Raw genomic sequence first — 15,499 nt, forward strand, 5'->3', positions numbered from 1 at the left:
TAAATTTGTTAATTTGAAAGTTGGAGAGTAATTGATAGTTTCTGTAGGTAAAGATTTCTCTTTGAGATAGAGAAATGCTGCACTCCTTAAACTCCCTGTGTATAGATCATGTTTATGCAGGATAATGTGAAGTGAATGTAGAGAATAATTAAGCTAAAATTATATTTTTGTTTCCTCTCCAAAAGTATGGGGTTAAATTTAAAAGCTGTTTTAGATTTATCAAATTCTGTTTTTTGCCATTTCCACATATTTTCTTCTTATTTACAGTTTTAATTTAAGTGTACTGAGAATTAAAACAGATTCAGAATCTATTTCCTTCTGAATTCTGATACAGAAGTTTTCACTCAACAAAAGTTATTGTGTATCACCGAACTTCTTGAAGAGGCGTGTTATAAGCAGAAAGAACTTGTAAGATGTACTAAATAAAGTGTTCCTTGAAATAGTCAACAGTCTTTGCAGGGACAGCTTTCAAATATATAAGATAATAAAGTCAAGGTACACAGTGAAGTATATGAATGAAACTTTGGCCTTTTTTTTTTTTTTTCCTTGCCTCCATTTGAAGTCTGCTGACCTATCTGGATATTTTTCTTGTAATTAATTGTGACTATAAAGGAAGCAGAGTGGCTAATTGAACATAGGACAAGGACTTGGCAGTGACATCTGGTTCCCTGCTATCCATTTTTCTGAGTCCTGTCCTTAGCTTTATCTTTGGCTGTGAATGAGAGAAACAGATCTGGGCTTAGAGACTAAGATGGCTACAGTATGAGATGAGCAGCAGTATAAACTAGGTTTCTTCTGCTTATATAAAGATTAAACTGGTTTTATTTAAATCTTAAATAAGCCAATATTGAATGGAAATCGGTCACTTATCCTTTTTGCAGTAATTTTAATAAAATTTTGAATAATAATAATGATAATAAAGCCTGAACATGGTTGAACTAGTATAGCTTCTTACCGGGGAGAAAATATAAAGGAATTTTAAAGAAATTTGTAAAATTATATTTTCCTGTTTAAATATTTGTGATACTTGTTTTAAAAATGCAGAAAAAGCTGCATGTTATGAAAATATTGTGTCATCTCGCATGTTTATGTATTTGGTTAGAAAATGTTAGCTGCATGTGTTTGATCAGTTCGTACCTTCTCTGCTTTTAGGAAGCAGTGGTTGAAGGCATATGATTTTGTGGCTCAGGAAATTCCTACTATAAAATCAGTGTGGGTTGTGTGTTTGGGTTTGGTGGTTTGTTGTTGTTGTTTTCTGTTTATTTTGTGGGTCTAGTTCATTGGATAACATGAAATTCCTTCTTACCATTTTCTTACTTTTAGGCAGTTAACATAGCCACTGAAAGTGTAAACGAAAGAGGCTTATCTGTGCCTTCTCAAAAACTCGAAACACTGCTGAGTTTATGTGGGGAAGAATAGAACTTGGAGGTGTTTCTCCTTTGGTGTGTGTATATAGTGCTCAGCTAATAAAATAGAAGTTCTCACCTAGTGGGTCCTGAAAGGGGAATGACGTTGAGTCACTTCAATAAATTAAGAGGAAAAAAAAATGTATTTAGCTGTGTCATCTTTGTATATGTTTTTAATGCCAAATACCGTGCATCTTGAATTTACTGCTACTTGCTGTTGTCCCTTGAAGAGTGGACTTTGAAACTCGTGCTGCCATTACTCCGTATAGTTGTCTGAGGAGCTGCCTACCAGAGAAAAGCTTCTGAAAAGATAAACTGTGAACATGCACATTAATTTCTGCAGAAACAAAATGCAATCAGCTAATACTTAAAAATGTTTTTTAAAACACACTTTTTTTTAGCAAACACTTGAATAGTTTGTGGCCTGTTTTAGTGAAGTGAGAGCTTCACATTTATTCTGTAGCTGTACCTAAAGATTTGAGAAGATTTCAGTGATTTGGGTTTTGACAATAGTGTTCTTTAATCTGTTTATTCCAGAAATCTGAAGATCAGCCTTTTTGTTAAAAGAAAATATAATTTGAAAAAAATATTCATGCTAATGGGCATGTTACTCTTAGGCTTTACTAGATTCAAACCAAGTTATGATGTTGATTTGCGCTGATATTGATATTGGCACTTTCTGATGGAAAAGATCTCAGCGTAGTTAAACTTTTCAAAAAATCCCTCCTGCTCCTTTTTTGGGCATGTTACACATGTTGCTGTTAGAATTTAAATATCCCTAGTAAGATTTTTTTTTTTAAGCTTATTTTTTTGGAAGAGGAACATTCTATATTTCACCATATTATAGAAATCTATTATATGTAGGCATGTCAGGCTTTCTGAAAATATTTTTAAGAAACTATTTATGGCTCCAACCCAGTTACACAGATTAGTTCCTCTTCCTTGGTTTCCTAGATTTTTTAAGTATCATGCTGTTTTCTGTGCTCCAGAGCAACAGTCTTCCTCAGGGCTTTCCTAGGTAGATTTGTTACTGAGTTTGCTAGAGTAACAGAGGTATGAATTACTTAAATCCATCAGCAGCAACAATGGGGAGAGGGAATTACAATCTGCCCTACCCATTTATTATGTTTCAAAAATACCTATTCACTGCTACATGGAAAAAACCCAAATAATTTTTTAAGGCATATAATTTTAAATAATGCACATTTGTGCATAAACTCTTCTGTACAAATTAGGTAATGTGCTCTTTTTTTTTTTTTTCCCTGCTGTGTTTATTTGACATAATTATGTTCTTCTGGCTGATGATGTGTTCATGTCAGGTGTCTACCTTGAATAACATCAGCAAGAGTTTGGATCTTCTCTAGTTAAGTGGTCGAGGAGTTTGCTCATTCAGATACCTGCTGCTGACAGGTTAACACAGACTTAATTTTCAAAACCGCTCATTTCTTTTGAAAGAATATTATTTCTACTTGAATATGAGAAATAACATGATCCTCTTCAAAGTCAAGTAGTGTAAAGTTCACCTCTTTTACTGGCAAAACACTGCCTACACTAATGATTGCAGTCTCTGTATAGTCCTTTTTTAAGTGTTTACTTAACTAGGGAAGGTAAAAGGAGTCACTTAGGCAACCGGGGAATCGTAAAATAGATTTTCGATTTGTAAATTTAACTTTAGCTTTTGTGGGGAGGCATATTTTCCTCCAGTAAGGAAATTCCAGGAAAGACCAGTTGAATTTTAAATATATATTTCAGAATTATTTAATGGGAAGAGGGAAGAATTGTCTTGTCACTTACTGTGCTTTAGATATTTGAAAACCCTATTGCACAGTAGCTTTATTAAGCTGTGCTAAACATCCAGCCTGAAACTAATGCTGTGAATCCATCTAATTAAAACCACAATGCTGTATATATTGATTCTTAGATGGATCCTTGCTTGCTGCCTCCCACCCCAAACCCTGGGCCAGCGTTCTTTTTTTTTAACGAAGAACTTCAATGAGGCAGAAATTGATTTAACTTCTTTTTTTTTTTCAGACTGTAATTAGCGTATCTTCTTTTCAAATATGATTCTCAGATGAAAATTAAATAAGCATAAAATTGAATTCCGTATACTTGTTGCATATCTTATACTTTTATAAATATATATTTGGTATAGCATGTCCTGAACTGAATGAGTAGTTTGTCAAAGCCTAATCATTTCACAAGTTATCATGTAAAATTTTGTTGAGCAGCTACTACTTCTAATAGTAAATATTTTCAAGTTAGTGTGCTCATTTGTGATTGGTTACTACAAATTTCCTGGACATGACTGTAGTCTTAGAAGAGAAGCAAAATTCTCTTCAACTGGCAAATAGTAATAGCACTTAAGCAGTGATCTTGTGTTGGAGTGGTGTTTGGTCCTGGTCAGAGATGGATGTTAAGTAAGTGGAAGACAAGTAAGGTGTTCTTGTGTTAGCCTACAAAATAAAAGTAGAATAGAACTGAATGAGACAAAATTCTGCATGCTTTTGGAGGCTAGTCAAATTTGTTGTATCATGAGATACGAATTTGAGATAATGTGACTTACAGTTAATATTTTTAAGACACATTTAAGAAGGGAGATACGGTGTGTGTTTTTTCTTGGTTTGCGTTTTTTTTGTTTGTTTTTAAACAGGTTTAGTTATTGATTCTGCCATAGTCTTTATATTAAGGATGTAAGTGTGCTAAGTATGTCTGTGACTAACCTTTTTGCAGGATTGTAGTAGTGTTTTGTAATAGAGACTTCTTTTTTTAATCTTTCTTCAAGTCCATGAACTTGTAGTTGCTGAGTCTGAGTGGTACACACTCAGTTGAAATGAAGGAAGTTTTTAAGATGGGATTAAGGTTGTAAACATTTGTCACTGCATAGCACTACCTATGTTCAGAAAAAACTGCAACCTGATCTTCCTTATTTTAAACTGAGTAATGGAAAGTTTCCTGCAAGTTAATTTGTAAGTACTATTGCTTTTGCAGAATCTTCTGCTGAAAGTTCTTTGTCTCCCAGAAGCTATCCCCAAAATATTAAAAGAAAATTGAGAGCTGCCAAACAACATGGCCTTGTTATTATTTAATCTTATTTTTACTCAGAGGATTTTGTCAGGGAGATTAGGTTGTCTTACCTTGCTTAATTGATTGGAGTGTCTGAGTGGGAGTACTAATTTGACGCTGTTGATGCATAGAAAATGGAGGAATAATTTCAGAGCTGTACACTGCCTTTTTTTTCTTTTCTCCTTTGTAAGCAGAAATTGTTCTGCATGACCTCTGACTTCATTCATACTTCTTTCAGTGATGACCAGTTTATGGTGTTATCAATCTTTCATAGTATTACCATGTGTTTGCAGTCTTAAAACATTGGAAAACCCAGTTTTTAGAAAGTGTCTGCACTTAAGCAATTTTCATCTTAACATCACTGAGGTGTATGTTGTTAAACATTAGTGTTTCTTCCAGTGTATTTGTTTTATCTTCTTTGGGAAGCTCCTTGAATGAAAAGTAAAAGTTGTCAAACATATCATACCTCCAGAGCGTTAGGGGATTTGTGTATCTGGTGCCTGTTGGTAATAATTTAAAAATATCCCAGATGGCTAATATATTTTTAGAAATGTCTTGAGTTTTGAGAGAAAAACACTGTAAAATTGGAATTATCTACTGACGTTTAATGTGTATCAGTGATTGCAGAAATAGAGATTTCGGGGGATCTGACAGAAGTGAAATGATTTTTTGTGACATACACCAAATATACATTTATGCATGCTGTTTTCTATTAAAGCAAACAATTTATCTTTATGGTAACTGCTTATTATCAGGTGCTTAGCCATAAAGTTAGTTTCTATTTATGACCCAATTTAAAAACCTTGATATAGAATCATATAATAGTTTGTGTTGGAAGGGACCTTCCAATGTCATCTAGTTTAAGCCCCCTGCCATGAGCAAGGACATCTTCAACTAGATCAGGTTGCTCAGAGCCCCGTCAAACCTGGCCTTGAATATTTGACATAACCCGAAATCCTGTTCTCACCTTTCTTGCTGTGTTTATGTAGTGGGGTTATTATCTTTTAAGGAGGTTTTAGACTGATCTGAGGCACAAACCGGTGGCAGTCAGTGTTCTGCTCACCGAGGCTGGTGGCAGTACGGTTGCCTGAGGCACGCCAGTGTCTCCCTGTAGTGCTGTTAGATTTTGATTGCCGGACTTGAATCCCTCAGTACTGTGTTACGTGGGGGGGCTGTTCCTTCGCGTTTCATGATGTATTGCTGCAGAGGGCTTGGAAGAGGGAAATTCAGTCACAGAATCACAGAGTGTTAGGGATTGGAAGGGACCTTGAAAGATCATCTAGTCCAATCCCCCTGCCGGAGCAGGAACACCCAGATGAGGTTACACAGGAAGGCGTTCAAGCAGGTCTGTTGCTCAGATGCTGCCAATATACTGGTTTTCTTTGAATAATAAAGTTGATAGGGATTTGATTAGAGTGTAATGGAAATTCATGTTTCGTCCCTTATGCTTTTCTGAAGGGAATGACTTGGGACATTTGAGTATTGGTTCTTCCAGAAACTCAGGGAATTCAGTGGACTTTGTTCAGTGAACCTGATAATTTTCTAAATTATGTATAGGTTGAAAAGTGTTTTTTTTCATTTCTACTGAGAGGACGAAAAGAACAACCCCAAAGTTACTTAATTACTTTGCTGTAGCTGTGACAAGGAAAGGAGCAAACTAGAAGGGTATGGTTAGACAAAAATAAGTTTATCTCTGTTCTACCAGTGAGGACAAATCAAGCTGTTACATCCATTTAGACTGAAGTACAACCCTAGGAAAACAATCTGCCTGTTAGCTGCTGGAGCAGTACATCACTGAATTGTCATGTGAGAACTCTGAATTGAATTGGAACCCTTTTCTTACTGCCTTTTCCTTTCCTTTTTGACGGTCGGATAACTGTTTTTCTTTCAAGAGTAGCTTGTACAGTTTGCCTCAAAATTAAACTTCAGTTTCTGAAATAAATTGGGCAGATCTAATTAAAAATAAAAACATAAGCAGAAGACAGCAAAACAGCAAATTACTGTTATGTTATGCAATGTCTAAGATAAAATTTGAAGCTAAAATTTTTCATTTTAATAATCAGTAATAACTTGGCATCCTTTCAGTAGTTCATTAGTAAAACAATACAAGTCCTTGACCTTCATTGGTTTACTGCTCCTGGCTTTTCCTTCTTGAGGTGTCATTGTCTTACTAGCATTTTAGAAAAAAATTCTATTATGAAGAAAACTGTATGCTGACAGTATAATTTTCATCCCTTATTGGTCATCTGTCCCACTCTGTGTATGTATGGTTCTTGGTCTTTTCTATACTAGTACTATGGACTAATTTCCGTGAAATTTTGTGTGGATGGTACCTTGGAGGAAAACATGAGAGCTTCTTTACATTGGGGTGATTATCCTGTGAATCAAACATTACAAAACCAGGCTTTGCTGTCCTGGTTAGGAGATGCAGTAGGGGAGGAGATGAGGCTTTGTAAGCTCTTTTGCTCATAGAGCTACTTGTTGACTGGTATAAAATATTTATTCTGAGGGACATTGTGAGTCTGTAATTGGGCAGTTGGGCAGTACAGTGATTAGGGTGGATTTTCTTTCTTTTGGCAGAGCACTGTGCATTCAACTTGGTATGTTATGAATTTCTGGAAAATGTTTCTGCACAGTTGGTGTATTCTCTGAGGCCATGGCTCTGCCAGAAAAATGGCAACTTTTTATGCTTTTAGTTGCCTATGGAAGGCAGCCATATTTTATTTCAATACAGCAGGCCACATAAATATGCAGTGAAGAAAAATGGTTTTGTCGTATTACTTCTATGTGTGGCAAATTAAAATGGCCATGATATGCTGTTCAGTTACTGCTGAGATGTGGGATATCGTGTTCCTATTGTGTTACTTTTTTCTAAAGTTCTGCATAAAGATTTGCACTGAGGTAGCAAAGATGTCAGTTGCAGTACACTTTAGACATTTTTAATTTAGGCTTATCTTAGGTAAGTTTTTGTAATTTTTACTGTTTAAGCAAGTCTTAATTAGTTATCCCCATAAAATATCACCCCTGTAAACTCTATTGCTGTTTTCTCTGTTAACAGATAATTAGTGTCTGTCAGCTGGGCAGTGTTTGTTCTGTTGAAGAAGTCTAATATATTCTGTTGAGGAAGTTCTAATTTTGTCTCTAGTTCAAAGAATTTGATTGCATATTAGTGGAGAGGTGGAATGTGGAGTCATAGAATGGTATGTATGGAGTTGAAACAAGTTGAATGAACTTCCTTGCTTTTCTGCTGCATAGTTTTTCTTTCCGTATGCCTTGTTTCTAGGCACAGAAAAGATGATTCCTAGAGCCTTTCCCAAATTCCTCTTCCCTGTGCAGGGAGTGAAGAACTGCCTTTGAGTTCCACTTAACAGCTCTCATTGCTAGGGAGAAGTTTTTGTGGGTCCTTCCCATCTGGTGAATATTTGTAAACTTTCCTTTGTGTTATCTTCATTGACACTTGTTTTAATAAACAAACGAAGAGTTAGGATATTAACAAGGTATTGGACTGAAAAGGAAACATAAATGCTTTACCTGTTTTGGGCTATGTAAAATTAACTATGGTGTAGTGCAACACTATACTACAACAACTACTGTAATTTTACTGTTTGTACCCAGCTAAAACCTTGGGTGTGAGTGGAGGTGTGTGAACTTGTTTACTATCTAATTTCTCAGTATATGCTTGTTTGAAGAGGATGAAAAATAGCCTTTTTTATTTTTTTACTGTTTGCTGGTCTGGATTGTAGATTATCTTTTGAAGATGACTCTAATGTGTCTCAGTGTACTGATTTGTACACTTCAGTTCAAGATTTCTGTGTTTATGATACTGTATAATGTTAGGAGCTAAAAAGAGTTTTGATTACGCTAAGACACTAGGATGCCAGAGGACAGTGTGGAATGCATGGTGATGTATTTGACCTTATTTTAGCTGGTTATAAATAGATGCTGTAATTGCTAGTACAGATGTGTAGGTTTTGGAAAGGAAAGAGTTTCAGCTTGTTCTTGAAAAACAGCAGGGGACAAGGGGAGAAATCAGTTGCTTTATTAGAGCAGTCGGATCATTAGCAAAACTCAGAATTTCAATGTAATTTCAAATAATTGAAGTGGTGTTAATTGAGCCATTAATTAAATGTGATAATTACTAGAGAAAGTTGACGTCGTTGCAAAATGGAATATTCTTATTTCACTCTACGTTACGTCTGTTTTCCAAGTCCAGTGTAGTGTTGAAGCTTTGTTGTGGTTCAAACTGTCTTGGATTGAGCAGTTTGGATCTGGAAGCTACTTAAAAAATGTTGTTAAAGTGAGTCTTGATGTGGCATAATCTCAAATCTGTAGTAGGCATTAAGTCACAGTCTGGTTTTTGAATTGGTTCCCAGAACCATGCTTTTTGCTTTCTGCTGATTTTCATGCACTAGTGAGGAAGATGTGATTTTTCATTTGAAATACTTGAAGATAGTTATGGTGATTTAACCTTGTCTCTCTCCTGTCTTATGACCCGTTCATCACTAGAGAAAGTGTTAGTGAAGGCTTGCTCACATACTTGCCCCACTACAGTTACATAAAACTCTAGTGCTGCTGTCCTTCTTGGCCATCTTCCAGTTACGAATAGCTCTTTCCAGATTTAACTGCTTCCAAAATAATGATTAAGCTGAGCAAAGTCAGTGATGGTGCAGTAAATGTTTCCATGAGGAGTTCTGCAACTGAATTGGAGGATTTATAACACAATTATGAATTTCCCTGTGGTGCATCAAAGATGTATATTTGAAATGGTTGTATTTTAAGGTATGCTAATAAGCATTTAAAAAACAAGAGTCTCTTTAGCCCTCTTTCTGGAATAAAGTGGGAATAGTAAAGAAGGTCTGACTGTAAGAGGAAAGAGTGAGAAGTGCTACAAGGGAACGTCTCAAGGGACAGTAACATGCTGTCTACCTTATCAGGCCTATTTGTGGGATATGGACTAATCTCAGTGATCCTGTTCTCGTGATCTACTTGCTGCACATGCAGCTGGGGGACACAGAGCTGATTGCAAGTCACAGCCATCTTAAAATGGCTTGGGCTTAGGCTTTGTTAATGTTGAAAGGTAGCATACATGTGAGCAGTCCCTGTCTTTTCAGGGTAGACCTCTACTTGCGGATTGCTCTCTCCATAGCATTTTAACTTGGTGGCCTTTTAAAGATCTTGAGCAACTTTCCCTGGCAACCTGAGCTGGCAAGGTTTGCTTGCCTGGGTTGTCAGAATGCCTAGGTGACTGCTATGCAGGTATGTACCTTTTTATACTGCGCCAGTAAGGTTTTAATATGTGCTTACCTTGGTGACATGGTTTTGGTGTTTTACATGTGATCTTTAAGTGCTTAACTTGTATGAAGTGCCTAAAACTCTTGTTCCCCAGAGCATCATCTGCTGTGGTCTTGGAAGCTTCCCAGCAGCAAACAGCAGTTTGACAGCCTTTTCATATGTTTATTCTCTTGAAGTTAGGTATTGATCCAAATGTGAAGTGATATTATGCATAAAATAAAATGCAGGTATAGGGGTCAACCTGCACCTGTAATTATACTGTGTATCTGTTCTAGACACTACTGGGTATGTATTATGGTTGGCCCTTGTAAATGCCTCCATGTAGATTGTCCTGGCAACCCCAGGCAGTCGGTATTGCTGGAGCAGCTGTGGTCAGTTTGTATGCAGCTGAGGCCAGCTCAGGTAGGGCAGCATCTCTGCTGGAGCTCTGTTGGCAGGACTGCAGCTCTGCACAGAGAGGCCCAGGCCTGCAACACAGCAGGCGTTCCTGCTATCAGGGCCAGCTGTAGGTGGGTGTGACGGCTGCAGCCGCTCTGATACTGCTCCGAGGTGCTTTGTGACTCAGTGCTGGGGCTGGGAACAGTGTGAAATGGTGGGGGGATGCTGCCGAGCTGTCGGACCACGTGGGGGCTGGAAGTCTGCTCAGGGAGTTTGAGGGGTTTGTTTATGGGTTGGACAGAATTGGCTTTAAAGGATTCTGTTGATTCAGTCCGTATGTTGTTGGCTCTTATTCATGTTTGGAAAATGCGTGTTAGATTAGATTCATGGGGTGGTGTATTTAGACCACTGCAGTATTTAAAAATCACCAGCTACATCTTGAGTACACTGAACAAAACATGGTGTTACTGTATCCGTGGTAAGAGATGACAGTAAATTAACTACATTGGTGTTTTCTGAAGTTTTGAAGTGACTAATATCAAACTGTTCAAATAAGCCATCTGTTAAATTTTCATATTGTTTTTTCCCTTATAAAGGGAGATGATTTTACCTCATAGTAGAAATTCTGTCTGCATTAAGCAACCTACAGAAATATATGAAGAAGTGTAATGACTATCTCAGTAGCGTTTGGGAAGGGTATAGCAAATAAAGACTAACAGGGTAATTACTACAAAAATATTAAACACCTATCTCACTGCATAATCAGTGTCTAAAAAATATTGTCTGTTGGTGTGACTGATTGAGAGGAATACAGTATTGTAATGTACTTCCTGCATACATTTAAGGGAATTAAATGTGTCTTTTTATAAATGTATATTGGGGTCTAAATTCTGAACTTTTCTAACCTACATAACATGTGAAGTCACATCATTCACTAGAAGCTCAGTTTTTTGTTGTTCACGTGCTTCACAAGCACATGCTGTTGTGAGTATTGCTTTGACAAGCTAATGTTACCCCTGCCATACGTCATTCCACTTGTCTCTGAGTGTGCAAGTTACTTTTGGTGTAGGACTAATTGTCTTGCTTTTGAAAGGCTGTAGTTGAGGACAAGACTTTTTCCTTCCCCACCCCCCCCTTTTTTTTTTTTAACCTCCAGATCTTTAAAGAGAATGACAAATGGTTTTAGCCAGAATAGTGTAAGAAAAGGTTCAGAGCTACTGTTGGTTCAGGTTGCAATAGCTCATGCATGTGCAAATCAGTGTTTAACCTTTGTAGGGTGCTAAACAGATTGGTCATAGTGTATAATGTACTGCTTTGCTTTTGTGATGGACTGTTTCTCTAACCTGACGAGAGGTGAGGAGGAAGAAGCTTGAAATAGTAATTTTGTCAAGGCTTGTGTAGTCAGAAGGCTCAGAAGATACAATTTGCAATTCTGCACCATGGTATACCATTTAGTCACCTTCTGATTGTGTAGCACCCAGAAGACTTTAAAAAAATATTTGTTTTAATGACCCCATTCACTCCCACCTCTCAGTCCACTGTCAGTGGACTGTTCTTTATGGTAGTAGCCTGTAAGGTACAGCCTTTGCCAGCTGCACAGCACTTCGACTTGATATTTAGATTGCTGTACAGTATGTGAAGCTAGTGGTACCTAGTGTACTATCCCTAGGTACTTAGAAACTTCTCAGCAGGCAGAGGAAAAATAATGACAGGGAGAATGTTATACTGGAATATCTAGGTTTTTCTCTGAAATGTGTAATAAAATATTTTTCTTAGTTTGATGTGGTTTATATAAGCATTTAAAACTTGGGAAGAGGAAATCAGATAAAGAAGAATGGAAGAGTTTTTACTTAAAATTTTTTGAGGAATGGGAGACCTTAAGAGCAGGACACTTAAAATAAGATTGTGAAGGGTTTAATGGAAGGCCTTGCTTAATTTTAATTAGAACTGTTCAGGTGTAATTGGTGACTTGAGCTTAGGCACAAATGTAGATGTAAAACCACATTGAGAATTATCTCTGTACTTGTTTGCCAGCTGTTTTTTTGTGTTCAAGTCATTTCATGGTGAGAAAGAAAACAGGGTTATCTTGAGAAGCAGTTGTTAGGGAGGCCAGAAGCAGGTGTCGATTTGGGAGATGCTGCTTTTGGTATTCCAGATGTCCATACCTAAATTGCAGGGATTGAGATGCAGGAAAATTGATCTATATGCGTAAACAGAAATAGTTACCTAGAATCAGTTACAAGTAGTCTCAAAAAGGGTCTAACTGTGTAAGCTGTTGATAAACCCATTTAAACTTTCTGACTTGAGGAGAAAATACCTCTCAATTTATGAATTGATGTGATAGGACTCCCCCAACCATCAAAAAATATAAAGACTTTATTGTTTGTAGTGGAACGGAGTCTGAGAGTAAGACTAGTAAAGGGACATACTGCATTATTGTAACTAGAAAGGCAAATGGAGCTTTTTGCTATATGAAAAAGAAATACGCTTGTGGTCTCTTGAAATAGTTGTATCTGAACTATGCTGTGATGCAGGCTGTGGGCAACTTGTCTTCTTCTCTTCCCTCTCCTTTCCCCTTCCACCTCCTTAGGATGCATATGGTTGATTTCTTTGAAAACATACATGGTGAACAGTCTTTCTTTTTTCCTTTAGGGACCAGTTACTCTCCACAAGAAAATTCACATAACCACAGTGCTCTTCATAGTTCAAATTCACATTCTACTAATCCCAGCAATAATCCAAGCAAAACTTCTGATGCAGTGAGTATTTGTGATTTGCGTTCATCCCTCTGTCACTCCAGTTTATATACATTATATTTCAATCATTTTGTCTAAAACGGGCGACATGTATATTACTTGCTTCATGGAGTTCTCCAGCATCAGTGTTTATTTTATAAACATTCTGTAAACCCAAGCTGCAGTTATTATATGTTGTAAAACTCTTCTAATTGATAATCATTAGAGCTTTGAGGTACCTGTTTTGAATTTTAAAATACTAGATTATTTAAATGAAGTAAATATAGAGAGAAATATTTTCCGTGAACTTGGATAAATTCAGAGAAAGCAGTAGGATTTTACTTATTTAGGATGCGTTACACATTGTGAATTTTAGTCACTTTATTCAAATTTTAGTAGTTAGGATGGTGTTTGTTAAAAATTTAGCTGAAAACAGATAAATTTGTGAATTATAGAGAAATTTTGAAAAGATAATGATTTTTGAGGAACTTTTAAGGTGCAAAAAACTAATGTTATCAGTATCGATATTACTGTATCCCACTAAACATAGCATCAGATTTTATTTCAGGGTTGATGGGAATAAAACAGAGGAAACTGTTGCAGAATGCAGCAGGAACATAGTGGTCACATCATTAAACTGTCAAAATTAAACAGGTGTTTAGAGATGGTGTAAATGGAAAGCAGTGATATGGGTGGATATGAGTGAGGATGCCATGTAGTTTTAAAGGTGATAGAAGCTTTTAAATTTGTGTACTCAAACTCTCAATTAGTCTTTTGTCCAACACTGTTTGTATTTTAAAGGCTTACGATTCTGCAGATGATTGGTCTGAGCACATCAGCTCTTCAGGCAAAAAGTACTACTACAACTGCCGAACAGAAGTTTCACAATGGGAAAAACCAAAAGAGTGGCTGGAAAGGTATGTGTGTGTGCCTGTTTTCATTGTATAAAGACCAAATATTCCTAAGCTCATTTAAGAGCAGTTGAGTTTATCTAACAGATTACTGCTATAAAAGATTGTGGTCCAAGACTACTGTGTTCTTACCCATATCATGACCTTCAGCACCTGTTAAATCCCTTGATGATCCAAAGCTGGGGCAAGGGGGAGGTATGGTTTGTTTGTTGTTGTGTGTGGTGTGTTTTTTGTTTTGTGTATCTGTGTGTGTAGTGTTGTGGGGTGGCGGGTTTGCTTGTTTTGTTTTGTTTTTTTTTATTTATTAACTGAACTGTTGTGCTGGGGGCTTTGACAAGCACTGGTGTAAGGAAGCAGTAGCTGGAGTTTGCCTACCCCATCTGTAGCAGCAAGCACTTAGGATAGTTTAATTAATCTCATCTAACTTCACCTGTGGAAAGTGTTACATTATTAGATGGTGTAAGTTCTTACCTAACGTATGTTTTCTTTTCTTTAGAGAGCAGAGACAAAAAGAAGCAAGCAAAATGTCAGTTAACAGTTTTCCAAAAGACAGGGATTACAGAAGAGAGGTGATGCAGGCAGCAGCTGCCAGTGGGTTTGCCAGTGGAAGTATGTGGTTTCTTTACAATAATATATTCTTGCCCTGTTTGCATTACTGTTTTCTTTTCCAAACTTGAAAAAAAAAAAAATCTCTTAGCTGTTTTTCTCACCTTTTTCTATAAAAAGGCCAAAGTGAATAGCACAGACAGCTCTCCCAAATGTTGTTTCTTAAAATAACTTTGAGCCTTTACTGGTACAACGCTTGCTTAATGCTTCTTATGGTACTGATCCTTTTTGGAGCTTTTACTGCCTAATTTTCCTTTATAAGTAGTTATTGAAACAACTTGCATGGTTTATGGTATAGTTGGACTGTTGTGATCATTGAGACCTGTCAATTTTGTATTCTAAGCTTAAAAACAGAGATGCAGAAATCTCTTCTAAAACCTTGATTTCACATTTAGTGAATGATGATATCAGCATTTTCAGAGACTTATGTATGTTATCGAAAGCGTACTTTTGCCATGCTAATTCTCTTAGCAAAGGCTTTCCTAGACTATGAATTACTATTACCTGGATTTTTTTTTTTTTAATATTTGTTAAATTTTTTCTGGGAGGTGGTTATACTGTGAGATTCTTTCTGTGTGATGGTGTAGTTTGGGTGAATTTGTAGCATAGTTCTTATGGTGCTTTAAAAGTAAAATCCAAAGTATTAACCTTCCCCCACAACTTACTTGGGACTTGACAAGGCAAAGACGTATAAAGGGCTGGCGCTTGTGTGTGGTGAAACATACTGCATATGCTAAAACATAGTGTATGCTGCAAAAAGATAGCAGAAAGGCATATTGCAGTAACTATTTGGTTTGTGACAGGTGAAAATCTAGGATTTTATGAAAATAATTACTCTGTATTTGCTTGGTATGTTCTCTGTGTAACATAGTTTAATGTCTCTGTGTGACAAATGCAGATTAGTCACTCATTTAATATAGTCTTCTTGAATTAACTCAATTGAAAGTAAATTCTTTGTAGAAGTACTTAAGTGACTTGAAGTGGAATTCTTTCAAGACTAGAACTTGAAACTATTAAATTATACTTGGATGGTCAGGATTTTCAATGAACAAAAGAAAAATGGCACAAATTAATCTCTTCACGCTAAGTGTAAGATGGAAATAATAGA

General features: G+C 36.6%; 1 protein-coding gene across 3 annotated transcripts in view; it reads left to right on the forward strand.

Annotated features, from left to right (window-relative positions):
- The window catches only part of WAC (WW domain containing adaptor with coiled-coil), a 61,339-nt gene that overhangs the window by 12,467 nt on the left and 33,373 nt on the right, over window positions 1–15,499 (forward strand). For all 3 annotated transcript variants that reach the window (XM_082046545.1, XM_082046544.1, XM_082046546.1), the window contains exons 4-6: window positions 12,792–12,898; window positions 13,676–13,791; window positions 14,282–14,394. In XM_082046545.1, coding sequence (XP_081902671.1) covers window positions 12,792–12,898; window positions 13,676–13,791; window positions 14,282–14,394 — 336 coding nt within the window. The remainder of the gene's footprint in view (window positions 1–12,791; window positions 12,899–13,675; window positions 13,792–14,281; window positions 14,395–15,499) is intronic.

Source organism: Streptopelia decaocto (assembly GCF_964273445.1).
Source record: "Streptopelia decaocto genome assembly, chromosome: 2".
NCBI lineage: Eukaryota > Metazoa > Chordata > Aves > Columbiformes > Columbidae > Streptopelia > Streptopelia decaocto.